This window comes from Aedes albopictus, chromosome 2, assembly GCF_035046485.1.
Source record: "Aedes albopictus strain Foshan chromosome 2, AalbF5, whole genome shotgun sequence".
In the NCBI taxonomy this organism is placed as follows: domain Eukaryota; kingdom Metazoa; phylum Arthropoda; class Insecta; order Diptera; family Culicidae; genus Aedes; species Aedes albopictus.
Genome location: NC_085137.1, coordinates 40,482,816 through 40,509,387, shown reverse-complemented (window position 1 = coordinate 40,509,387; position 26,572 = coordinate 40,482,816). Strand labels below are relative to the sequence as shown.

The window sequence follows — 26,572 nt, the reverse complement described above, 5'->3', positions numbered from 1 at the left end:
TGAGTTATAGCCACTTCCACTTCCCTATTTTTTTCAATTTTTGTTATTTTACAATAATTCTATAGTTTTTCTATAGACAACCAGGTAGGCATTCTTGAAGGGTATTTGTTTTTGAAATATTGTGTTTATATTGACGGCAGAACCTTTTTCGTGCTGATGAAAGCACTTTTTTGAGCATTTTTCTTCTAAATTTGCCAAAAAATACATGTTTCACTTTTTTATTTCAATCACAGAAGTTTTATCTGATATGTAGTTCTATTCATTTCTCAAAAATAAGATTCAAAATAGTATGTTTGGAAGTTTTAGGAGAATACACAAAATTCAATTGTTTACTAAACTTTGTATATCTGCACTAACATGTCAAAAGGGTATAACTCGTTTTGGTGAACAAACGTGTTTCTGTCGCTGTAGGGTATACCTTGATTTAGTCATGTATGTCGATACCCTTAATCTTCCTGAAAACTTCCGAGCGATCACAATTCCGAATGCCACCTATAAAGTGCTATCCCAGATCATAATCCGTCGTCTTTCACCTAAAGTGAATGAATTTGTGGAAAGTTATCAAGCTTGCTTCGTCGATGACCGCTCGACAACGGATCAGATCTTCACCGTGCGGCAAACCATCCAAAAATCTCGCTAATACAACAATTATCATGATGTTGTTATAATCTTATTATGTTTTCTGGGTCGGGTAGATAAAACCGTCGTTACTCGAGTAAAATCGATTTCAGAAGAATATGTATTTCTAAAATTATTTAATTTCACTCGATTGTTGAATCCATTTCTATCTGAGATGTGAAACTTTAGAGGCCAGTTGAAATAATCAAGGTAAGATGCTCTTATTTTACGATCGCCGTGGAACTACTCAAATGCCACCGCAACGGGTTAATTGCTCTAAAATTAAGCGCAATTTTTCATTCATAAATACGCCACACCTCGCATCACACACGCTTGTGCGATGGAAATGACACCGAACCGCATGATCTCTTCTGTTCTCTTTGTAAATGTGAATATGAGCGTAAGTTCCTTCGACATTTGCACGACTCAACTGACTTCGCTATAGATTCATACTACATATTGGTGTACGTTCAGCCGGCATGATTCATTTGATGGCGTATGTCACGTCGACTTGACCTTTTGCCATATCCCTGGACACCACGGTGATGATGGAGCAGCATCCACACCGAGAGCTGCTAATCAATAAATTAATTTCCTCCAGTAACCTTGTGTTTTTATTTTGCCTGGTCGACAGTCGACGATGATGGAAAGCGAACCAGAGAAGATCTCTCTCGTCTGCACTGGCTTTGATGCTGTGTGGTGTGCTGTGTGAAAATAGAACTCTATTTCCATTCACTCCCCACCCGTTCCATACCGAAATATGTTACCACTTTCCACCCCCTCATTCCCATCGCCCTGCAGCATTGACGAGAGCAAACGGTAAAAATAGATGATAACATTGACATTCCCCTTACCCCTAGCCAGGGTTCATTACAGGGTTTACAATGAAGATGCGGTTGCCCGTTGGTTGGGTACAATCGACCAACGACCTGCTGGATGATGGGCGGGGTGGGTCGCACAGTGGGTGAAAAGCGGCCATAATAGGGAACAATATGCTCAGGAGTCCCTAGTTGTAGAACGTTAATTGGGTTGTTCAACGAAGACCGGAGTTTTTCACAATCGTAATCTCTACCCAAAAAACATGAGATCGTAAATTTCCAAAAAATTAGATACCAGGAACTATTTTTAAAATTTTAGGTCTAATCTGAACACTTGGTTTGCATGGTTCAAGATAACGAGAGTACACGTTAGCAGTATTCAAATCACTAAACAACCCAATTGGCATATTAAAAGGCCTGCTGTAATCCTTAGAATATTTGTGATGAATTTGATCTTATCAAAGCTCTCCGAATTTCCGTAAAATTCTTATCTAGAATTAATTCAAAAACTTTTATAATTACATCTCACAAATTACTTGCAAAATGCTTGGTCCATGTCGGATTTCTTAGGAGTTCCGTGCAAAACAACAATTTACAAAGTTTTTGAGCTTAAAATTATGCACTTCGTCATGGCGGGAAATGGCATTTTTGTTTACTTGAGAATGCTGTGATGCTTTCTATCGTTCATTAAACTAGTATTTGATCACTTTTGACAGTTAATTATTGACCAGGTAAACAAAAACATGTCTCACTTTCGAAAAACAAATAGGGTTAAACGAAGTCAATCAATAAGCCAAAATTTATCTTTCAAAACTGGTGAAATACTTGTCGCTCAGGCAAATAGTGTACTCGCACCCTAAGTTCCTTATGTGATCAATAGATGATTTTGTTTTTTGTTTTTCGCCAACTGGATTTCAGATTTACTAAATATCCTCTAGGTGAGTCTCGCTGGAGTAGGGCAACGCGACGTGATGGAGACGTGACGGAGACGTGACGGGTGATGGGTTTATGACCACAGGACCGCACCACGTGGGTTGTTGTCTGCTGAGGAGTTGATGAGCATCATCGAAAAGCTGCGCCGTGTGTTGCCGAGAGGAAAATCGATCTTTATTTTTGGCTCAATCAACGCGTGTACAGTATACACATATACTGTTCTGGCACTATACAGAGATAGGTATAAGGCATACTACAGACCGTCGACTGGTTGCCCGTTTCTGACCGACACTACACGTCACGCGCCAGATCAGTAGATCCACCACAGATGTGATGCTCGGCGTTGACCGACAACGCACATTCACAAAAATATTGTGGCATCACACAAAGAAAGGCGGGAGCAAAAGTACAATCGATTTGTGATCCGATTGATATGTTGTGGTTTTTTGGGTGGGAGAACGACGATGATGTTTATGGCATCAATCTACAGCACGACCGGGACGATGCTTTTGTTTGCCTCATGGTTGTGACCTTTGGAGGATCCTTCTCAATTTGGGATGATACTGTTGTCAAATATTTGACAGGTTGATGAAAAAAAGGATGGCCTCTTAAAGGTCAAACATCGATATTTAAATGAGTTTGAAGTCTCTTTGAGGCAACAAAACTCACGAACGGATGAACCGATTAGCATTACTCTTGTACGATTTGATTCGTATTCCAGCGACTGTGCTTATATGTATAAAAAGCTACGTACATCAGTGATAAAGTAGGAAATAAGTGAAAGTACTAAAATGCTTATGGACTGGCAAGAAATTCATCCCGATAGAAACAAAAAGCCAATGTAGAGTGCGGTGCTGTGATAAACTTAACTGTTGTCAAACCCATACAATAACGACAATACAACGTTTATCGGGCCAGTTAGTATTTTTTTTTAATCTGTATTAACGAGATTTTTAACCCTAGGCTAGTTCATCTCGGGACCCACGCTTTACTTCCCTTCCCAAGGAAGAACCCACATTTTGTGAGTATGTCGGAAGTGGGATTTGATCCCAGGTCCTCGGCGTGATAGTCAAGTGTTCTAACCATCACACCAGGTCCGCTCCGGGTCAGTTAGTAATATACGGACACTACTATTTGACACTATTTGACCGATATCCTTTTTGACCCTTCTTACACCCATAAGAAGGGTATAAATACCGCTCGAAAAATCGACTTTAGACCAAGCCCACCCGTGGGCTTAATACTACACACGCAACAGCACGTCGTTAACGATTTTTAATTTCGTTATCCACCCATTTTCGCACCGGTCGTTCGTTTCTATGTGAGTAAAATAATGATCGGTCGTCTTTGCGCACCGGTGGTCTCTATTCTATCCGTACCATCGGATTTTCCACTTCTGTAAATCATCGCAATATTTTGTGTATTTCTATGGTGTTATTGCAAATCTTATTCAGTATAATAATCTGTGCTCATATTTTGAAAGAAGGGGTTTTGGATAAGATTGAAAACTGTTAGTAAAAATTGAACTCAAATAAATAATTTCCTTGGAGATTTGTACCAGTTTTGGTGCGTTTAAAGATATCATTTTCTCAATAATGTATGATTGTATTTAATCCCGGAATTCAAGCAATCTTTTTTTTTTAAATTATATGTTTGTTGCTTACTGTATGACTTGTAGGTTGAATTTTTATCTAAAATAATATCCATCTCTTCAATATCCATGTTGACTTTCTCACAAGAAATTTATCTGAATTTGAGATTATGAGCATATTTTAAATAATTAAGTATATTGAATAATTATATCCCTTGCATTTCCAGCACATTTATAACGTAGTTGTCTCCTGTACAACTTCGCGTAGGTCAAGATTCTTGAATCCTGGTCATAGTAGAAGCTGTCTTCTAACAGTCTGCGATAAGTTTGCGCAACCTTTTTTCATTAACGTGTATTTTAACATCAGTTAATTCTATATTCAGTCACAACCTTTTAGTTACAAAGCATCAATCGGAAATCTTAATATATATTGCGATCTTTTGGATGCTGGTATATGAATATTATGTTGGAAGCAGATTCTATGCGCTTGAAGTAGACTGCGTATTTGTCAAAGTACATAATGAGCCCACTCTCCTTTTTGGCACTTCATACAACAATAATTGTTGTATTTTAACATCCAACACCTTGCTTTTTCTATAACGAGGAACCTACAATATGGCAGTCCTGCACACCGCCTATTTTAATTGATGAAACTTGGCAGCTCGACTACATTTTTTAAGATTTTTATCGGTATGATTTTAGTTTTTTTCACAAAAAGAAATAACTGTATTGTATCTAGGATATCTGAGTTGAGTTAGGTACAGTCAAAGCATCTTTGAAAAATCGTAACTACTCTTATCTAATCTCATACATAAGCGCAATCACCCTGGAAAGCAATCGTGTTACTTTTCTTGTCAATACTGATGCTTGTAGCATATCAGAGATATGACACATGCATCAAAGCGGCCTGGTCTACTGCGTTGTATTTACGCGCAAAGATAATTCTTCAACAAACTTGGAGTACAGAATATTTGATTTCGGCAAGGTACATCTCGAATTTACAGGGGAGGAAGGATGCGTGGACATATTGTGCCAAACGATTCAGATTACATGTTGATGAATATGTTTTGAATATATGAAAATGTGTATAATATAGCTATGAATAAATGTGTAATATTGGAAAGATCTCCCCAATTGTTGGGTAGTTTTTATAGATCTAATGTCGAATCTCCTATTCTGTATGATCGGTGTTATTCACATGGGGTCTTCGCAGATTTTTTTTCTGCTTTGCCCTATTGTTTCTACAAGGGTGAAGTTATCCATTTCGCATACTTTCTTCCTAATGTCTCATTTATTTAATTTATATTTTTAAATTTATATTTAATAAACCACCCACTGACGACCACCATTTTCAAAAACAGCAATCAAACCAAAACTCCTTTGCCTTTTTGAAATATACACGACAAAACGAAACGCAAGGCACAGCTCTTTCAAAGCGGAGGATCTCAGCCCGGAAAGTGAAGAAAGAAAACCTTGTGGTCACTTATTACCGTCAAATGGTATCTTTTCGGGTTAGAATATACGCACACTTCTCACCGGAATCTGCGACGAATGACGATAATTTTGGAACTGATCGGAACGAACTTCGCGAGTTATTTATTTGGACATTTTTCTAAATGTGCGGAACTAAACTTTACTTGCTGCGTAGAAACCCCGGCTCAAACATGTACGTGTTAAAACAGCAAAACTGAATCACTATACATTTCTTCAAATATTAGTTTTTAAACAAAAACTAAAGGTGCGATTATGAGCAATCGTAACTATTTTAAGAGAATCAATACATTTTCGATATGCATGATCCTATAATTGGCGAAGAAGGGAAAACTTTATTCAAAGCTTGTCAATTTAAACCTATTATTTTTCTGCGTTTGTATTGTCACTCTATCACAAATGTATGTCAGACAATTTGTTGTGTTATTCGTGTAACGATCTATGATATTAATCAGTTGAAAATTTTGAAATATTTGATGCAAACTAAAATAAATTCCTACCTATAGAAAACAAGAAAATCATTCACTAGAAACTATATACCTGGCAACAAATCCATACTCATGTTCTTTCGTCTCCTCTTTACGCTACCCAGAGAGCTAAACGCGAGAGAGCGCACGAGCCTACGGATAGAGACCGTACTTTGCGTGTCTCTATATTCTAAGCCCTGCTACCAACCGTACGTAAACTTTTCGCTTTCGAGCCCTACTTAGCAGCGACCGGTGCGGTTCGCTTCTTTGTTCGGGGCTCTACTTAACGTTAAAACGCTTGATTGAGCCCATGAGTGGGCTTGGTCTTAGATCCGAGGCCCGCAGGGCCGAGTCTCATATACCAATCAACTCAGCTCGACGAACTGAGCAAATGTCTGTATGTGTGTGTGTGTGTGTGTGTGTGTGTGTGTGTGTGTGTGTGTGTGTGTGTGTGTGTGTGTGTGTGTGTGTGTGTGTGTGTGTGTGTGTGTGTGTGTGTGTGTGTGTGTGTGTGTGTGTGTGTGTGTGTGTGTGTGTGTGTGTGTGTGTGTGTGTGTGTGTGTGTGTGTGTGTGTGTGTGTGTGTGTGTGTGTGTGTGTGTGTGTGTGTGTGTGTGTGTGTGTGTGTGTGCGTATGTTAGAAAAAAAAGTCACGCACGTTTCTCAGCCGTCTAGCAAAAAAGTAGCAGTTAGGATGCTTGTTAACCAAACAATATCGTGCATTTGAAATGCTACACAACAGCTGCCAGATTTTGAACAGCATTTAAATTGCTAATAAAGGGCAATTCAGCAGTCGAACTGCTATGATACAGCAACAAGCAAATATAATGCAGTTTTATAGCTGAAATACAGCTTATTTAAATGCTTATTGGTTACCTGGGTAGGGACTAGGGTTCCGATGCATGGTCAATATCGGTATCATTTCTTGACTTTTTCGTTAAGGGATCCGATTTTGGCTGAAAAAGGAGCGTGTTAAAAGCGACAGATAGAATCTATCTATCAGAACCCTTCCTTGCGATTAATAACTACTGTAACAAAACCGAATACTTTATAAATTAATGGTGCTAAAGTAATACGACGAAAAATAGATCATATATTGGTTGCAGTGGTTATGTTCCGAACAGAGAGAAAAAAAGCAAACTAGTGTCATTTGTCAGTATAATGCCCCAAGCAGTATCATATATTGTAAGTGTCCTTGTTTCCATAGAAATTGATGAGAACGTTTATTTTGACCTAGCGAGCAACAGCATTAAGAAAATGCTTTGACATTCATGCACAGTATATGTGATAAACACGTATTTGATGACCACATTAAGATTTGAATTTGCAAAAAGAAATCAACATGTTCCGGTGGAAATCGAACCCACGACTCCCAATTCGTTAGACGGGCGCTTCTTTTCTCCAAGCTGCGTAGCCATTTGACCATCGCCGTCCTCTGAAGGCGTAGAACTGATCTTAATAGCGCCTTTTCACAATCCAAATTTCCTTCGGATGGGATTAGATGAAAATAGCTCACACATCTCTGTTGTGCACATGCACGTTAAAGCGGGAGAGGAATATTTTTTTTAAATTGTCTTGAGCTTCGGGAACTGTCTACCGGTGAATTATTCAGTCTGCTGTTGAACTTTCGAGGAGTCGGTCCTCGGCCGACCGATTACGGTACACGGAACCGCTAAACCACCCAAAATTGAGTTCTTTTGACGCAATTCCATAGTTCGGCCCAATAAGCCAAAATTTGAGTAAATCAATTAAACTCACGCTAGGTAGATTGCCTTTACCCCCAGCTAAAAATATACTCAAGAGTAGGTAAATTTAACTTAAGACCCCCCTAATTCAACTCAATTTTGAGTAAACCGACATTTACCCAAAATCGGTTTATTGGGGTCAAGGACCCCCTTTGGGTAGATGCATCTTTGTTTTTGACAACATCGGTGAGCCAGAGAGGGAAAACAACCTAATTTTGGGTAGCGAGTTTATTCGACATACCCAATTTTGAGTAAAATCGACCCAAATATTAGGTAGTTTGGATTTTCCGTGTAGAATGACCGTAGCACCATAGACTCACTTCCAGACCTGAAAGTATCGAAGAAAACCATTGAATTTTGTGTGTCCAATCGGATTCCCAATAATATTCGTTACTGTGTATTTTTTCCGTGTAATTTGTCATTTGTGTATTTATGTGTATTTTTAGCATGTTACACTAATCTGACAGTAGACGATTGATACAAAATTACGTACTTTTGTACTGAGGATTGTTCACAAGCTACTATTTGACCATCTCCATGAAGGCTGAGACCACGTATGTGGCAATCCTAATCCCACCTCATGCATCTGACAGGAGCCAACATCTATCGTGTATCCACACGCCAGCAAAATTGTGAAAACAAATTCTGGCGAAGAAGAAGAACAACAATCAAAAGAAGTCGTCTTTGCATGTCTCTATTATAGAGACTCTATATATTATACAGTCTCAACCACAATGGAACGCTTTGTGGATACACAAATGTTTACATACAAGTTGTTGGATTCTTAAAAATGGCGGCCTAGCACCCTGGTGCTGAAAACAATGTTGCAAAAAGTAATTTTAGCACAAAACTTAAAAGAGAACTCTAAATTAGCGAAATCTTTAAAGTTTTTAGCAAGATTTGATGGGTACTTTCAGAAACTGAGGTTGAAGGATTGTTTACATTTTATTTTTGTTTTATTTATTATTATTTTTGACTAGGAAAATTCATTCCAGCTGAAGGCTGTTGCCCTAATCATATAAAAAAGGAATGACTGGTATTGGACAAGACTGGTGTGCGGAAGCAAAGGCTTATTAGTTCGACAGCCAAGATACTGCAGATAACTGCAGCAGACAGACAAGATGGGTAGACAACGACTATCCATGATTATTGCTCTCCAAGCAAACTCATTACTTTTGCTGATAAATTGGCACGCGCTATCAATTGATTGTTTTGTCTTAGCGCTGATACATTTAAATCACTGCTGTCATTCAACTAAGGTGACAATATTAACAGTGCGCAAAATTGGTACTGAATTTCAATCACACGCCGTTTGAGTGAACGCCTTCGTGGAATTCGTGCAGCGATGTGAACAACCTAGACAATGAGTCATCTGTCTGGACCAATGTGCACCGAGTAGGGCCCATAAAGCCATAGCCGTAAGGGCGTGGTTATCTAGCATGACCATGCTGGTGATGCCGGGTTCGATTCCCGATCGATTCAGGAACATTTCGTAAAGGAAGTTTCTTTAGCTTACTTATGCATACACAGCTAGTCGCGTTCGATAATTTTTACCGAAATCTCAACTGCTGAGCGTTCGGTAATGGTTTTTACCGAAATTCTGTGAAAATTTTCAAATTTCGGTAAAATGTTATCGTTTATCTGGCTTTGTCTCAGTGGAGACGCTACGTCAAGAAGAAGAAGGAGAAGTAGAATATGATTAAGAAGAAGAGGACGAAGAAGTTTACCGAGTTGAACAATTAAAAGAACTAGTCCCAATGAATTTATCAATGTGTATTTTAACATCAGCTAATTCTACACTGTGTGCTTTCAGTTGTTTCAAAATCAAGATTAAGAACTTTAGATTTCTCGTTAATTCCTTTAGTTCTTACATAAGTTTTTCAATTTGTGTTACTGATAATATTTGAGTTCAAGACATGTTATGATCAAAGTTCTAAATTTGCATATCCTGAACTTTATAATCGTAAGTTTGTCCCATATCATGTGCTGTTCCAACTCTATAGCAAAAAATCCCACGCCCTGCGCCCTCAAAGCGTATACACTTCCCGGTTTAAACCACACGCACTCCACTTAACGCTCGTTACGTAAAATTTATCCCCTAGCCAGTTCCAACCACAATTGCGTCCACTTTGGCCGTGAATCACTACCTACTGCCTCCAAACCCTCTTTATCAACAACGCAACGCACCGGTCGGTTGAGGTTTATTTTTGGACCACGATCAGAATCCATCATCCCAATGGAGATGATGATCATCATCATGGTCCATCTGTTGAATTGAACCGTACATCTGCCTGCCTGGACGCATACCTACGTTCACTTTCGACTTTGACCATCCAGGAAACCTCCGAACTTGGATTAGCCAGTGCAGTTCGGTGTCTGTTCTATTCACTTTAATAGGAAAGTAAACAACAGATAAATGTGTCCATACTTAAACTCTCTCCGTCTTCCTTCATCCCCTCAGTTCCGATGATGATGATGCCGTAGAAATTTTTCCACCAAACTACCTCAGCGCCATTGGGAGCCTAACTAAGGAGTCCTAATGACCGTTAGACAGGGGCACGGGATACCGATGTCGGTCGACGGCGGCGGCGGCAGATTCACAAAGCGTTGACTTTCTTGTCACATCACATCATCAGTCAGTCGGTGCCAGGGGTCGGTCGGCTGCTGCAAACGTAACAGACCGACGACCAAGTGGAGAGATTATCTTCAATTATTCTATGCAAATAGGCAGCATGAAACACTTCCGCTCATTATCGCATTGAGGCGGTTTTGTTTTATTCTTGCGCTCGTCGAGGACCGTTCTAGGCGGTGAGTAACAATGTTTAGAAAAATTGTACCTTTTTTTTGGCTGCAGTTTGAACATGAATATGATCAATGACTAAGACGCTGTCCATAGACTACGAAGACTCAATTTTGGCGATCTCAGACCACTCCCTCTTAGGCTATTGTCAATACAAAATTTACGAAATAGGATCTGGGATCATTTGGGCACGAGCACCTGTTTTGGGCACTTGCTGCTATAATTCAGTCAATTTCAACCGATTGACTTGAATTTTTGCTAGATGGCTAGATACTGTGCGTATCTGATCGTGTCTGAAAAATCATGCCCATCAAGGTTTCAAATTGACTGAGTTATAGGAGCAAGTGCTCAAAATAGGTGCTCCTGACCGAAGACTTTGACCAGACCCCCTCCCCCATCAGTGTCTATTTTTAGTTTATGGACAGGCCCTAATTTACGATGCCCCAGCACTGTACACCCATGGTGGTGTCGATCCTGGGCGATTAACGCCTATCGCTTTAACCTGTTGCCATGAGCCTGTCCCTGTGCCTGCCCCTGCTCTGCTATGTCCAAGCATTCAGCCCAGCACTTGTTGGCAGATTTCGTTTCCTGCGCTGCGTATAGTGTGGCCGACCCACCTCCACTTTCGCACCAGAATTTCTATAGCGCCGTCGACTTTTGATGACATCGACGTCGAAGATTCAATGAGTGTTTCCACTGATACACACCAGGTTTCACTGGCGTACAGCAGATTTCACGTTTTAATTGAATATTTTAATTTAAATGCGTTGTCTTAACTAGGGATGTAGTACCGGTAGTGCCGGTACCGAAAATCCCGGTATTACCGACCAATTTTTGGTACCGAAATACCGTTACTGACTGGGCCTTGGTACCGGTACTTTCGGTACTGGGAAATCTCTCCCTAAGTGTTGAAATCCGGTCATTAGTATATCCAATATGTAATGGAAATAATCGAAAACATTCAAAACCAAGTACTCGACAAACAAACGTTTAATATATAAAACCTTTCTGCAAATCCAGCACATCATAGCAAAGATTGGTTTATTGAACGTTGAATGTTGGAATAGTAGTTTACGCAACAAGGTGCAGAATGAAGGTTTTCACAGCATGAGTCGTACATTTATCCAATGAGGCTTACATTTGATGAAAAAATACTCAAACAATTGGGCAAAATCGTCAAACTCATCAGATTTGTTAAGAAATTTTCTCGATGACCCTAATATCACTTCAAAGTTTTTAAATTTATTGAATAATTTATTTGTGCCCCCCCTCTAAATACCAAATTTCAACCTAAATTTTCGGAGGGGGGGGGGGGGGGCGGGTGTTGGCATAAGAGAAAATCGAAATTTGTGTCAGCCTAATTTGGTGTGAAAAATAGGCCTTTTCCTGGCAGATTTGCGTGAGGTAAAACAGTCTATAACGATGAGAAAGTGCAAAAATGGATTTACTAGATTAAAATTAAAACTTGTTTGATTTGGGTTTCTTGTTTTGCTTCAGTTTTTGAGGAATCAAAGAAAAAACAGTTCAATATTCTTCTGTCTTCACCTAGCAGCTATCTATTTGATTTTGCTATAGTAAGGTTGCTCCTGTTTTATTTTAGACTGGCTATGGTACTGCCTGTGAAACTTCTCAGAAGCTAAACAATATCCCTAAAACTGTTTCAGACAACTAATTTATTGCTATATTTTTTGTCTATCTATATTTTTTGTTCAATTCAGAGCTTCAGGGTCTGATTTTGTGGTATTCCTGAAAACCGGAATTTACAAAAGTCTGATAAATGGTAGACTTATTTGGTACAATAAAGTCTACCATTTATTACTCTTAATTTTAGTGAAAATTCTCCAGTACCGGTATTTTACCGGTACTACCGGTACTGTGAGCCTCAGTACCGAAATACCGGTACTCACCAAAAGTGGTCGGTACTGCGACCCCTAGTCTTAACCCATATTTGCCCATCGTCAAATTTAAAGGATAGCCCTTTTGATGTGAATATCTTCAGAAATAAGGTGTTGTTCTTCTTTATGGCTCGACGTCCCAACTGAGACTTGGCCTGCCTCACTTTAACTTAGTGTTCTTTGAGCACTTCCACAGTTATTAATTGAAGGGCTTCCTTTGCCTGCCATTGCATGAAATTGTATATTGTGAGGCAAGTACAATGATACACTATGCCCAGGGAGTCGAGAAAATTTTCCCGACCGGAACAGGAATCGAACCCGCCGTCTCCGGATTGGTGATCCTTAGCTTAAACCACTAGCCTAACTGAAGACCCTAGAATTAAGGAGTTATATATGTTGAAGTGCGTAAAAATAAGGAAAAGTTTGAATTTTTGTAAAAGTGTGTAGACATATTTTTAAAAATTATCTTTTTATGTCATGCATAGTACAACATTTAATGTGTAAAATCAGCTGGACAACATGAAAAAAAAAAGAACTAATTACCAGAGCTACAACAATTTCCGTAAAACCATTTTGTCATACAATACATTTTTTTTAATATGATTATATTCTGAGTCCTTATTAAACTATGGATACCAAAACATGAGTAATTACTCAAAAAAGCAATACAAGGCATAGTTCAATGAAAATTTACAATATCAAGCAATTTTAGAGCAGCTAGTATTAAATTGTTTTCAAAAAATCATATCTCAAAAACTAAAAAACATACATCTCTGAATTTTTTATATGTAACGCCAAATTTTCTGAATTTTCTGATAAAAATATATAACCAGGATACCCCTTTGGTCCCAAGACCATGAAAACGTTAAAAAAACAAAAATAATTGCATATTTTCATTCCCTTTAACGTATTTCACTTCAAAATCACAAATCAACAGCTTTCAAAAAAAAAAAGAAGTTCAAAATCGGTTAACTGGTTCAAAAGTTATGATTTTTAGAAAAAAAAAATAGTTTTTTAAAACCTTGATGTTTAGGACCACCCTATCTGAAAATTAATCACCCTAATGACGAAATAAAAAAATACTAGTCTAATTATTTTCGATGAACTACAAACTCAGTTGCACTATATCGTTTTTCTATAAAGTTATAGAACTTTTGGAAAAACTTATATGATTTTTGTACGCAATTTCAAAACATTATATCTCAGTATGTACTCGACGAAACTATTTGATTTTTTTTTGTGTTACAACTGATACTTGAGGCTTTCATATGCAGGTACTTTAGAGGTTTTATATTCACTACAAAAATATGAAAAATGTGCTTATTTTGTTGACGATGTTTAAAAATTTACCATATTTTGCACATATAATCTGCCAAACGTTTTCCACCAATAAAAGTACATTATCTGAACGAAAAATACTAAGGACCTACTTTTCATATGCAGTTTAGTAGGTCCTTTATAAAAATATTACATTAAGAGAGTTTAAAAACGTTGAAAACACTTGGCATTTTTATTGATCAAAATATGTTAAATTTCCAAACGACACTCTGGACATATACAGATTTTTCATATTTTTGTAGTGAATATAAAACCTCAAACAAAGCTGCATATGAAAACCTTAAGTATAAACTGTATCAAAAAAAAAAATGGAAAAAGTTTCATCGAGTACATATTGAGATATACTGTTATAAAAATGTGTTCAAAAATCATATAAGTTTTACAAAAAAAGCTCTATAACTTTCAGAAAACGTTTTCGATCTCGCTCAAAATTTTACCAGTGGAGCTTTAATATATGGATCATTATTGATCAAAATTTCAGCGTATTTTAATGATGTATAAAAAAGTTTTGATCGTTTGAATGAAAAACTATTTTGACCAAAAAATTGCTGTACGGACAATTGTTTGATACACTGTATATACATACAGGGTATACTCAAAATAACTGAGACAGGTAAAATTTTCACTTTCATAAAAACATTCAAATAGCTGTAACTTTTCGAAAAGAGCATCAAATATTCTCAAAATTTTACTGTAAGTTCATCAACTAGTATCAGTGGTCTTATTTTGAAAAAGATCGGGCTATTCTACACGATGTTAGAAAGATTCTCGAAAAGGGTCTCTCTCTCTTCTTGGCACTACGTCCTCATTGGGACAAACCCTGCTTCTCAGCTTAGTGTTCTATGAGCACTTCTACAGTTATTAACTGAGAGCTTCCTCTGCCAATGACCATTTTGCATGTGTATATCGTGTGGTAGGCACGAAGATACTCTATGCCCAAGGAAGTCAAGGAAATTTCCTTTACGAAAAGATCCTGGACCGACCGGGAATCGCACCCGTCACCCTCAGCATGGTCATGCTGAATAGCCGTGCGTTTACCGCCTCGGCTATATGAGCCCTTCTCGAAAAGGGTATAATAATCCGATAGCTAACTTTGAGCTGTTATATCTCCGGATTCAATTAACCGAATGCAATGAAATTTTGATCATTTATGACTAATATAATGAACTTTGAAAAACATTTGATTTAATTTGAAATTATTAATAAGAAAAAAAAGTTATAGCAATTTTATTTATTCTATGTTTTTTTAGTGAATTTTTTTTTCATATGCATCCTATAACTTTTTCAATTTAATGCCAGCCATTTGGTTGCTTTCCTTTGAAACATAAATATATTCAAGTCAATTAGAGGGAATTTAAATGAACTATAATTACTATGTCGAATTTTGAAACGATGATGAAATTTTGGATCAATTGGTGTTATATTAGAAAAATAATCTAATTGTTATATATTTCTTTCGTGAGGAGAATTTTAAATTTAGTCAAAAGTTTTTAATAGCTCTTTATATTAGTCATAAACGATCAAAATTTCAGTGGATTCGGTTCATTGAATCCGGAGATATAACAGCTCAAAGTTGGCTATCGCATAATTATGCCTTTTTCTAGAAACTTTCTTACTTCGTGCAGAATAGCCCGATCTTTTTCAAAATTGGACCACTGATACACAACTAGTTGATGAACTTACAGTAAAAAATTGAGAATATATGATGCTCTTTTTGAAAAGTTACAGCTAGTTGAACATTTTTTGAAAAGTGAAAATTTTACCAGTCCTAGTTATTTTGAGTATCCCCTGTATGACAAGTTCCACTGGTGCTGGTCCGGATCACTAAAATCGCAATAACTTCGGAACGCCTTGACCGATCCGAACCATTTTCAGTAGCAAACTATGCGATGACACTCTGTTTCGATTCGTGCTAAAATCCGTAAAGTGGGCTAATGGGAAGTGCCTTAAAAGTGAGTGGGCTTTTGTTTTGCACACAGACATACATACATAAACACATACAAACGGACATCGTCGCAATTCTCTGATCTAAGTTTATTGGTAAAAAATGTGACTTGACTCTCCGAGCCTTTTATCGAAAATTCGTATTTTGAGTGAAAATATAGCCCGTCAGTACACTTTGGTGTACGAAAAAGACAAAACGACCATGGCAACACATAAACTTCAAAACAGGGATTTTTTTCCTAAATACCTGGTATAAACACAGACACACAGACATACTACTCAAATCGAAATCATCGCACGATTTAACCGTCATTTTGAAAACAAAGTGTGGTTCGGACTGTGCTCGCATGTGTCATGGTGGCGCTGCTGTGCTTACATCACCTCTCAATTTTGAAGGGATATGAACGCGACGCCGTTCAATGTTTACATATAATGACTCAATCATGAACCCTCATTCATGTATGGATGACGCCACGGGAGAGTCGTCACCTGCAAAAATGTTACATCGAATGTTGCAAATGAATGCTTCGGATTGAGCATTATAGATGGTGCTAGTGAGATGCCAAGCAATTTTTTGAAACAATTTTCTTTTAAGTAATATGTCTGTTTGTCTGTGGTATAAATTCCTGCAGAAATTTGTCGTTACGTTTATAGATCGCTTTATGCTTTATAATATATGATTCAAACATTCAATGTCAATGTCTATCGAATTCCCAAAAAAATTGAAGTGAAATATAAGAAATATAAGAAAACATGGACCGTACTCACCGTGCAACCGCTCGTGCTCCTGCCGGAACGAGGCCAAGCTGGGGTCCTGCCGGATCGCGGCCGGTAGTGTGCGCCATATCTCGAGCGATGCCTCCGTCACCTGACTGAGAGAGATAATAGAGTAGTTAGGGGTGAGCTTCTGTTTCGAGCAGCCGTTCCGTTGCAGGTCGTTCTTCTCCTCGTCTTCATTGAATTTGAGCAGCTTGAACACGACATTCTTGTGCTTGCTTTTGGCGGGCATGGCGTTTTTTGTTTTGGCTTTTTGGCAGGCTGGATGCTCTTGGCTTTTTGGTGTGCGTGCGAGTATGTTTTGGTATGGCTTGGTGTTGTAAATACTTTTTTTGTTTTCGGTGATTCGGATTCTTAGATTTCACTGACTGAGCATTTTTCTCTGAGTTAATACTGATTGTCTTAAATTCAATGAAAGCTTCGGTTCGGAAACTTTTGATTTTTTGTTTGGTTAGTCTTAGGATTGTTACACAGCAAACGATAAATCACAGTTAGTTATCACAGCATCTACATGCAACACGAAAAGTCTGATAGCTGTAAAGGAAGAAAGGTTTAAAGTTTTCTAGCTACACTCCAGGTTTTATCACGGTTTTAAAGACCAAAATACATCATTAAGACAGCGTAAAAACCATGATAAAACCTGAAACGCAATCAAGTCGTCGCATTCAGTGACAACAATTGGATAGAGGAAAAGAGAGAGGAAGTAGCAAATCCATAATCAAGGATCAAAGTTCATCACACATTGGGTTTCATGCATTCGATTCAAACGGATAATGGTGCGCAAATCCAAAACTCTAAAACATCTCCAACAACGAAATGGATCATCACCTCTGGTCCATATTTCAGTCCGTACGCAATTTTGAACGAATTTCTACCCCCTCTCACAGTAAGGCACACCGGTAAAATTTCTGGTTGGATTCACTTTGTTCGCACTCTTCTAGCAGCACAACACATGAGATTTTCTCCTACGTCGTCGTCGTCGTCTCGTCGTTGTTGGGTCGAGAGCAATTGATCACACTTATTCAGCAGCGAGCAGCAGTTTCACAGCTGAGTTCATGGCTGAGCACTAGCGTGGGACACAAAAAGATATTTTACTCCTGTACATTTTTTGAGTTCCATTTTGGCCCCATATCAACTGTGCAAAATTTCAGCTCGATCGGAGAAACTATATTTTAGCGCCAACCGTTTTAAGTTTTCATACGATTTACTATGGGGAAAATCACCTTTTCAAAGAAAAATCGCCACAGGTTGCCCCTTAGTCCCTAAAAATATATCGATGAATGATTTCTGTTGGAAATTTTACGAGGAACAAACCCTCTGAAAACCGCAAAGCGATCTAAGGCATGTGGAAAAAGTTATTGATTGAAAACCGAATGGTATGCCAAAGCTGTTTAACATGTAAGGAATAACAATAAATAATAAAATCTCGTCATTTTATCGATCGGGAAAGGCTTAATAACTTTTTCCACGAATGTCGCATCGCTTTGCGGTCTTCGGAGGCCTGATTCCTCTTGAAGTTATCTACAGTAATCATTCAACGACTTATTTTTAGGGATCAATGGGTGACCTCAAGCGATTTTTCTTTGAAGAAGTAAATTTTCCCCATAGTAAATCGTATGAAAAACTAAGAATGGCGGGCGCTAAAATATAGTTTCTTCGATCGATCTAAAATTTTGCACAGTTGATATGGGACCAAAATGGGACTCAAAAAGTATACAGGAGTTGGAGTGTTTCCATTTTTTATATTTTCCCATATAAACCGTGTACCAGGCTACTGAGCACTGCTGTTGTTAGTTCGTTTGTGTTGTGATGGTGTGTTTTGTCCGACCGACCGACCGACCGACCTTTGTGGACTACTCCTGGCAGTCCGAAATGGAACACGAAAAGAGATGAAAATTTGTTCTTTGGTTTTGGCAATTTTCCTACAGGCGCGGGGGTTCAGCACGGATCTTTCAGTATCACGATTTATGTGTCATAACATCATTACGCTGCGAGACAAATGGGATTGTGATTTCGGGGTGGGATGACTTTGTTTTTAGCTGGTGGAAATGGAGGATTTGTTTTTTGTCGGTGTGGGTGGATCAAGAGCGGGTCTTCTATCTTCAACTGGTGCGACGTTTGGGAGCATCTATATCCGTGAGTTTGAATTGATAAAAACGTATGACAATAAGCATTTTTTATCCATAATTCGAAGAAAGCAAACTTTAGAGCCAATGACAAAACTAGATCAATACAAAAACAGTACTGGAACAGAACTAGAACAGAACTAGAACAGAACTAGAACAGAACTAGAACAGAACTAGAACAGAACTAGAACAGAACTAGAACAGAACTAGAACAGAACTAGAACAGAACTAGAACAGAACTAGAACAGAACTAGAACAGAACTAGAACAGAACTAGAACAGAACTAGAACAGAACTAGAACAGAACTAGATCAGAACTAGAACAGAACTAGAACAGAACTAGAACAGAACTAGAACAGAACTAGAACAGAACTAGAACAGAACTAGAACAGAACTAGAACAGAACTAGAACAGAACTAGAACAGAACTAGAACAGAACTAGAACAGAACTAGAACAGAACTAGAACAGAACTAGAACAGAACTAGAACAGAACTAGAACAGAACTAGAACAGAACTAGAACAGAACTAGAACAGAACTAGAACAGAACTAGAACAGAACTAGAACAGAACTAGAACAGAACTAGAACAGAACTAGAACAGAACTAGAACAGAACTAGAACAGAACTAGAACAGAACTAGAACAGAACTAGAACAGAACTAGAACAGAACTAGAACAGAACTAGAACAGAACTAGAACAGAACTAGAACAGAACTAGAACAGAACTAGAACAGAACTAGAACAGAACTAGAACAGAACTAGAACAGAACTAGAACAGAACTAGAACAGAACTACACAGATAAAAATAATGAGATTTACACAAAATGTAAACTTAATTTTAGTCATGTAAACTTACAGTTATGATGGTTTACATGATAAATCATGTAAATTTATGTTATATGTCATGTAAAAACTCTGAGTCACGCTGAATTACATGACATATAATGGATGTTTACATGATACTTTATGAGATTTACATGACATGTCATGTAAACTTTAGTGAAATCCCACGCTCCAATCATGTGCATTATATGTCACAGAAATTTACACTATATTTTCGATCTGTGTAGAACAGAACTAGAACAGAACTAGAACAGAACTAGAACAGAACTAGAACAGAACTAGAACAGAACTAGAACAGAACTAGAACAGAACTAGAACAGAACTAGAACAGAACTAGAACAGAACTGGAACAGAACTAGGCTGAATTTTTCCATGTGGTGTATGCAGAGCTGCAAAATGTCATTTTGTTATTTGTTGACCGCATCATCGCTTATTAGTTTTCCGATACTAATCAGCATTTTTAATTATTATTGATGGTCACGAGCGGAAATTTATTCATGAAATGTTAAAACTAAAAAATGTCATGACATTTTTTCCATGACATTTCGTGACATTTTCCATCCCAAGATATGTAAGATATAGTTTCAGTGTTCAACGCATCATGATTCACATCCCCAAAGTTGGCTACCATTTCATACTTAAGATTTACGCAGATATCGGACGAACTTCGCGCGCGCGCGCGTCGTCGGCCTGTCTGAAATTAATTCGAGCATTCAATTATCGTTTTTTAATCTCAGCCCCCATTCAAGCCTCCGGCGGCGTGCGGCGACACTCGGATGATTGATTACGCCTTCGCCGAAATCGATATCGATAGGGGTCGCTTTTGTAATCACCGCGCTGCTGCTGTGGATTATCAGCGCCACCGCGCCGTGTTCGAGACGGAAGCCACTCGGACTGGACGCGGACTTGGTCCACCCACCTACCGGGCACGTGTCATTATATAGTCAATTCCACCTGACGCGTGTGGGTTCAATTAGCAGTCGTGAATGCTAAATTGAACTCTAATCTTTTGAGCTCGCGATCAAGAATCAAGCCCCCCCCCCTTGCTGATTAGAAGCTGCACAATGGGCTCATCACCGGGAACTGCGGATTTTTACTACATTTTAATGCGTCCATTGTGAATTCGTTGAATTCGTTCGTGGCACGAGTTGCTGTGCTTCTGGCTGGGTGCGATTGCGTCTGTGACGTCGCAAATTTGTACGCGCAGTTCGTTTGCGGAGGGAGAGGTGATTCATGACGCACTTTTGGGGTGAGATGATAAGAAACGATAAGATAACATTAAAATAGGGAATGGGACGATGGAAGATAGAAGATAGTAGATAGAAGATAGAGGAGATAGAGAAGATAGAGAAGATAGAGAAGATAGAGAAGATAGAGAAGATAGAGAAGATAGAGAAGATAGAGAAGATAGAGAAGATAGAGAAGATAGAGAAGATAGAGAAGATAGAGAAGATAGAGAAGATAGAGAAGATAGAGAAGATAGAAGATAGAAAATAGAAGATTTCGAAACACTTTCCCCTACATTCGCAAGTACGGATACTTCACGGTCGGTATACATGGAGATCATCGCAACTGGGATGAATTTCATCGTGACAGATTTCCAGCACAAAACTAGGCGAAGTTGAAAGCACATTCATTGCGCGCGAGAGTATGATTATGTTTCGCCACTATGACGATGTGGGGTGACCAATTCCAATTTGGATCATGCACATATATCAACGGACCAGAAGACGACAGACGCCACTGACTGACTGACTGACTGTATATGTATTGACGACATGCGCTGGATAAAGGGAGGGTAGTTGTTGGGGGAAGCTACGAATTAAATGGCTGAGAAAAAATGAATGTTGATTGTCATAGGGCAATTTCCAGGCTAGAAAGGCGCTGCAATATGGGAGAGATGGTGTCAATTCCACGTGACAACGAAGATGATACCAATGGCACCAAAAGCGGACGATAAGGGGAGTCTTTGTTTTGTAACAAAAGAATCCCAGCTGGCTGGCGGGCTTTGTTGTTTACTTTGAAAGTCGAGAAAGCTTTATGCTTGGTAGACGATTATGTCCTGCGATATCTGAATATGATGAACACTTGAGGAGCATTTAAAATTGATTTATGATTCCTAAATGACCTAGTCAATGACTGAACAGTTGGCAACAACGATTGCATTTTCGGTAATGAAAAGTATTTGGTTGATATTGTTGATGATTTATTTTTATTTAGTTATAGTTCAGTTAAAGTTTTACTAGTTTAGTTATGTTCTTGTTTTGTTTTTGTTTTTTTTTCTTGAAATTTTATTCTATTTTTCTCATATTTTTTGTTTCAATCTAGTTTGGTTCTGCTCTAGGTATGCTCTAGTTTTGTTTAAGTTCATTTCTAGATTGATTCTGGTCTTGTTATAATTTGGTTTTATCACTGTTCTGTTCATATCCTTGTTCTGTTCTGGTTCTGTTGTAAGTTCTGTTCTAGTTCTGTTCTAGTTCTGTTCTAGTTCTGTTCTAGTTCTGTTCTAGTTCTGTTCTAGTTCTGTTCTAGTTCTGTTCTAGTTCTGTTCTAGTTCTGTTCTAGTTCTGTTCTAGTTCTGTTCTAGTTCTGTTCTAGTTCTGTTCTAGTTCTGTTCTAGTTCTGTTCTAGTTCTGTTCTAGTTCTGTTCTAGTTCTGTTCTAGTTCTGTTCTAGTTCTGTTCTAGTTCTGTTCTAGTTCTGTTCTAGTTCTGTTCTAGTTCTGTTCTAGTTCTGTTCTAGTTCTGTTCTAGTTCTGTTCTAGTTCTGTTCTAGTTCTGTTCTAGTTCTGTTCTAGTTCTGTTCTAGTTCTGTTCTAGTTCTGTTCTAGTTCTGTTCTAGTTCTGTTCTAGTTCTGTTCTAGTTCTGTTCTAGTTCTGTTCTAGTTCTGTTCTAGTTCTGTTCTAGTTCTGTTCTAGTTCTGTTCTAGTTCTGTTCTAGTTCTGTTCTAGTTCTGTTCTAGTTCTGTTCTAGTTCTGTTCTAGTTCTGTTCTAGTTCTGTTCTAGTTCTGTTCTAGTTCTGTTCTAGTTCTGTTCTAGTTCTGTTCTAGTTCTGTTCTAGTTCTGTTCTAGTTCTGTTCTAGTTCTGTTCTAGTTCTGTTCTAGTTCTGTTCTAGTTCTGTTCTAGTTCTGTTCTAGTTCTGTTCTAGTTCTGTTCTAGTTCTGTTCTAGTTCTGTTCTAGTTCTGTTCTAGTTCTGTTCTAGTTCTGTTCTAGTTCTGTTCTAGTTCTGTTCTGATTTTGTTCTAGTTCTGTTTTAGTTCTGAACTTACTCTGTTGTAACTCTGTTGTAACTCTTTTCTAACACTGTTGTAGTTTGTAGTATTTTTTGGCTCTTTTAGAATTATTCCAGTTATGTCTAATATTTTTCTACAAAAACTATTTATTTATCTATTTTTTTTAAATTTTTCTTTCAATAATTGAAGTTAAAGTTCACCTGAGTATATGTCATGTAAACTTCTGTAATATCCCACGCTCCAATCATGTGCATCATATGCCACAGATTTTTACACACTTTTCTCGATCTGTGTGGTACAAAAAAATATAGTTCAAGGTGTTCATTTGATTCAAACGATAAATCCCAACTATATGGAACAAATCAACACTAATCGATAAATTTATGCAGTCTCACTTTACTCAAGAATTCAGGTCACCGGTTTCGCACTACCAGGCCAATTCCTGTTCTATATAGCCTTATAATCTCACAAGGCGTGTTACTGTAACCTGTTTTGCAGCTCATACACACCAATCGATCCCACGCTGTTTTGCATTGGTTATTTTTTTTCGCACAGTAACGTTCCCATTTACAGTAGTGGCTGACTGACTGACTGACTAGTGGTAATTGCCCGATTGGTTCCAGCTTCCAGTACCGTATTTGTACATGAGCAATGATTGTGAGGCAGTCTATGGTTTATATTTTCAGAGAACATCGAGAAAAGTTTTTTAGTTCAAAATGAGAATTTTTCATCATTATCATTGAAGCTTTATAAGGACCATTTTCGGCCCAAGAAAGTCGACCTTCTTCTAGCTAGTGGACTTAGGTCTTTTCTCAGTCCGTCGACTTAAGCACATACATTTCAGGTAGGTTCACGCAGCGTAGTCTCACTATACACCACAATCTCAAGGGAAAACAAGCCGTTCTCGAATCGTTCGTTGTTGTTGGCCGTTCGTACAAGGTTACCTCGAAGACAAACAACAACAGTCCCGTAGACCGTCACAACGGTTACAGCGAAGGCGACAACATGATCATGAGGATCGAGACGTGGTTGGATTCAAATCAGCTGTTGTTGATTTTGACCACGCAGTCAGGGCTCAACACCTAGACTTTTCCGAGTAAATATGTTGTGTTCCAGATCAATGAATGTGGCGGGATTTTGATTTGGATGTCTAAATATAGAGAGGCGCGTTCGCATGTACTGTGTACGTCATTGATTACAGCAGGGAGACGATTAAAGAAGGTTAATTGTGCGGCTTTACATGCTTATGACGGGCTAGGAAAGAACCACGCCTTCAGAGGGTAGTGCAAGTAAACAGATTAGCGATGTAATTCATACAGTGAGTCAATTCTATATTGGCACGAGAATTTATCAAAAGACATCAAAATGAGATTTTGATGAATTCTTCCATCAATTTAATCAGAAACTGTTAGGAACATTAACAAGAAATATGTAAATTCAAATTTCTGAAAATCTCTGATGAAAACTATGGAAAATTGCTGAAGCAACACCATTCACGAACCTTAATGTAGACGGTTCAAAAATACCACATACGGTTCACATTGTATCCCGAATAGGTGGTTAATTATATCTAATTGTTTCCGTTTATGTGGGAACTACTTAGGAATTTGGAGGAATCGTTGAAGAATGTACTGACGAAATGCCTTGTAAAATTTCTGGCGAGATCCCTAGAGACATTCTTACGAGGAATTCCTGGAGGAATCCCAGGAGGAGTTCCTGGTGAAAATCTCAAAGGAACCCCTAGCGGAATTCCTGGATACTTTCACAGTGGAATTCCTAGATGAATTCATGACTGTGTTCCTAGAGGAACTCCTCAAGGAGTTACTGCAGGAATTCCTGGAGGAGTTACTGATAGAATTGCTTTAGAAATGCCTAACGAAATCCTTGAATGAATTCCTGGTAGAACTTCTGAAGAAATTTCTCTTGAAGAATTTTATCAAACATGTCAATATTCAATCTCTAGTCTGTACAAATACGAACTCTATTAACTGTGTTCAAAAGAAAAAAGTTATATTTCCAATCAGATAAGAGGGCTCGACTAATCCAGTTTCCTGTTTTTTTTTCGGATTGAACCGAGTCAATGGCGTTCTTTTCATTTAAGGGAGTTTCGGTTTTTTATTGTTGTTTTGGAACAAGCATGCTTCAGCTGGTCTTATAGAAAAAAGTACGGTGGAAAATGTGAGACCAAAGTCACCCACACAAACCCAGAAGCTGTTTGCCTTAGCAGCGCACTGTGTGACACATAAATCCTGATAAAAATTCGCGGTCAGCAGCCGTCGGTAAAACGTAAGAAGAATGGCAAAGATCGTCGCCGCCGAAGTCGCTCTCATTTTTTTTCTTTTCTTCACAGTCATTTCTTAAATGGTTCACTGTCATTGGGGTACGCGCCCCGTCCGTCGGTCGGTGGAACGTCGATTTTCCACCCACCACCGCCATGGCGCGCCACCACCCGGCGTCCGGTTTCTACTTATCAAACTGGTCTGGTTCTTGGTTTTCGCCCGCCGGAGTCACACGGCGGTTATCCGCTTTCGGCGCGCAGTGATTTTCATTTTTTTCCTATATTTTTACACTCTCGGGGTCACCCACCGTGCGTCGACGGTTACCGATATAGAATATTGTATTATAATTCGCCCGCGGCGCACTGGCGATTCTTCGAGCGCGGATTTCTGTTTTAATTTGTCGTGAATTTATGAATGATTTTCACTTGTTAGATATCACGGCGGAACGAATTTAGACTCTCGCTGCACATAATCGTTAAAATGACTTGATCGGCACGAATTCTTTCTTCATTGGTACGGTACTACTTATGGAACCCACGATTGAAAGCATAAAGGTCCTTTCTTCGCCTTCGAAAAAAAAAAAAACAATATCAGTTGCCCGAATTATCCAAAGTCAACCATCGATTACCAGTTAACCGGCTAATGGTCGGGAAAATCCTAGCAGTTTTTTTTTCTGTCTGTTTTCTCTCTTTCTACTCTGTCCACTATAAGCTTATGCTACGAGGATGGGAGCGGGGAAAGTTCATCCACTAACGATTGGTGCTTTCACCGTCCACCCTTGGCGCTACAGTACAGCATTCTCTCGAATAGTGCGTTTCTGGGAGCAGTCAGCATTTAAAATGTGGGAGTTTAAATTGGCGTAAAATAACACACTTAATCAGCAGATTAATATTCTCAATTGGCTTCTTTGACGGTGTTGAGATAATTTCATATTCTTAATCGGCAATCCAAATTGCGCCAAAATCTAAATTTTCATTCATTTTGGTGCCCGATAATCCATTAAAAAATCATTTTGACGTTTGTATGGGAGCGATTTGATGAATCACCCCTCGGTGGATTTTGTACTGGGCGGAAATGTTAGGCAGTTGCACAGCTTGCAAGAGGTGATTTCGGAAAATCTCTTTGAAATGAATTTCAGGTATCAAAGTGAAGTTCTAAAAATCTGAAAAAAATCAGAGTGGGTCAGAAAAAGGAGCTCTTTTGTTGAAAATAAAAAAAAAATAAATAAAAATGTCAAAATTTGAAAATCCAATTAAAGACAGTATCTGCATTTGAGTTTCGAATTTGGTCGTCTATCTGACAGGAACCCGTCAGGAAATTCTCGGAGAATGTTTATGAGCACTATCCGCACCAATTCCCAAAAAAAAACCCGAATTCTAGTAAGTAGTTTCTAAGGAACTTTATGCTACGTTTGTTAAAAAAAAACCATGGTGAGATTCTTGAGAATTTTTGCTACAGGCCCTCCAGGTTCAGTTTTGATAATATTCCTCGCTGGCAAAATTATAGAATGTTTCCTAGAGAGACCTACGACAAACAATGGTTTTAACGATTCAAAGGATTAATACAAACATGAAGAAAAAAATCCGCCGGAAATTTTTATGTTTAATTTTTTATATGAAAAAGTTGTACGATGACTGCCAGAATGGACGCTTTTCAATCAGCTTCTATGATCTTGA

General features: G+C 38.4%; 1 protein-coding gene across 8 annotated transcripts in view; it reads right to left on the bottom strand.

The window, feature by feature from the left end:
- LOC109621844 (P protein) overlaps positions 1–26,572 on the bottom strand; it is a 284,696-nt gene that overhangs the window by 34,937 nt on the left and 223,187 nt on the right. For 7 of the 8 annotated variants that reach the window (XM_029871101.2, XM_029871100.2, XM_019695783.4 and 4 more), the window contains one exon: positions 16,408–16,511. In XM_029871101.2, coding sequence (XP_029726961.1) covers positions 16,408–16,511 — 104 coding nt within the window. Of the gene's footprint in view, positions 1–16,407; positions 16,512–17,244; positions 17,483–26,572 lie in introns of all 8 variants that reach the window. The other variant, XM_029871104.2, reaches the window with a different exon arrangement.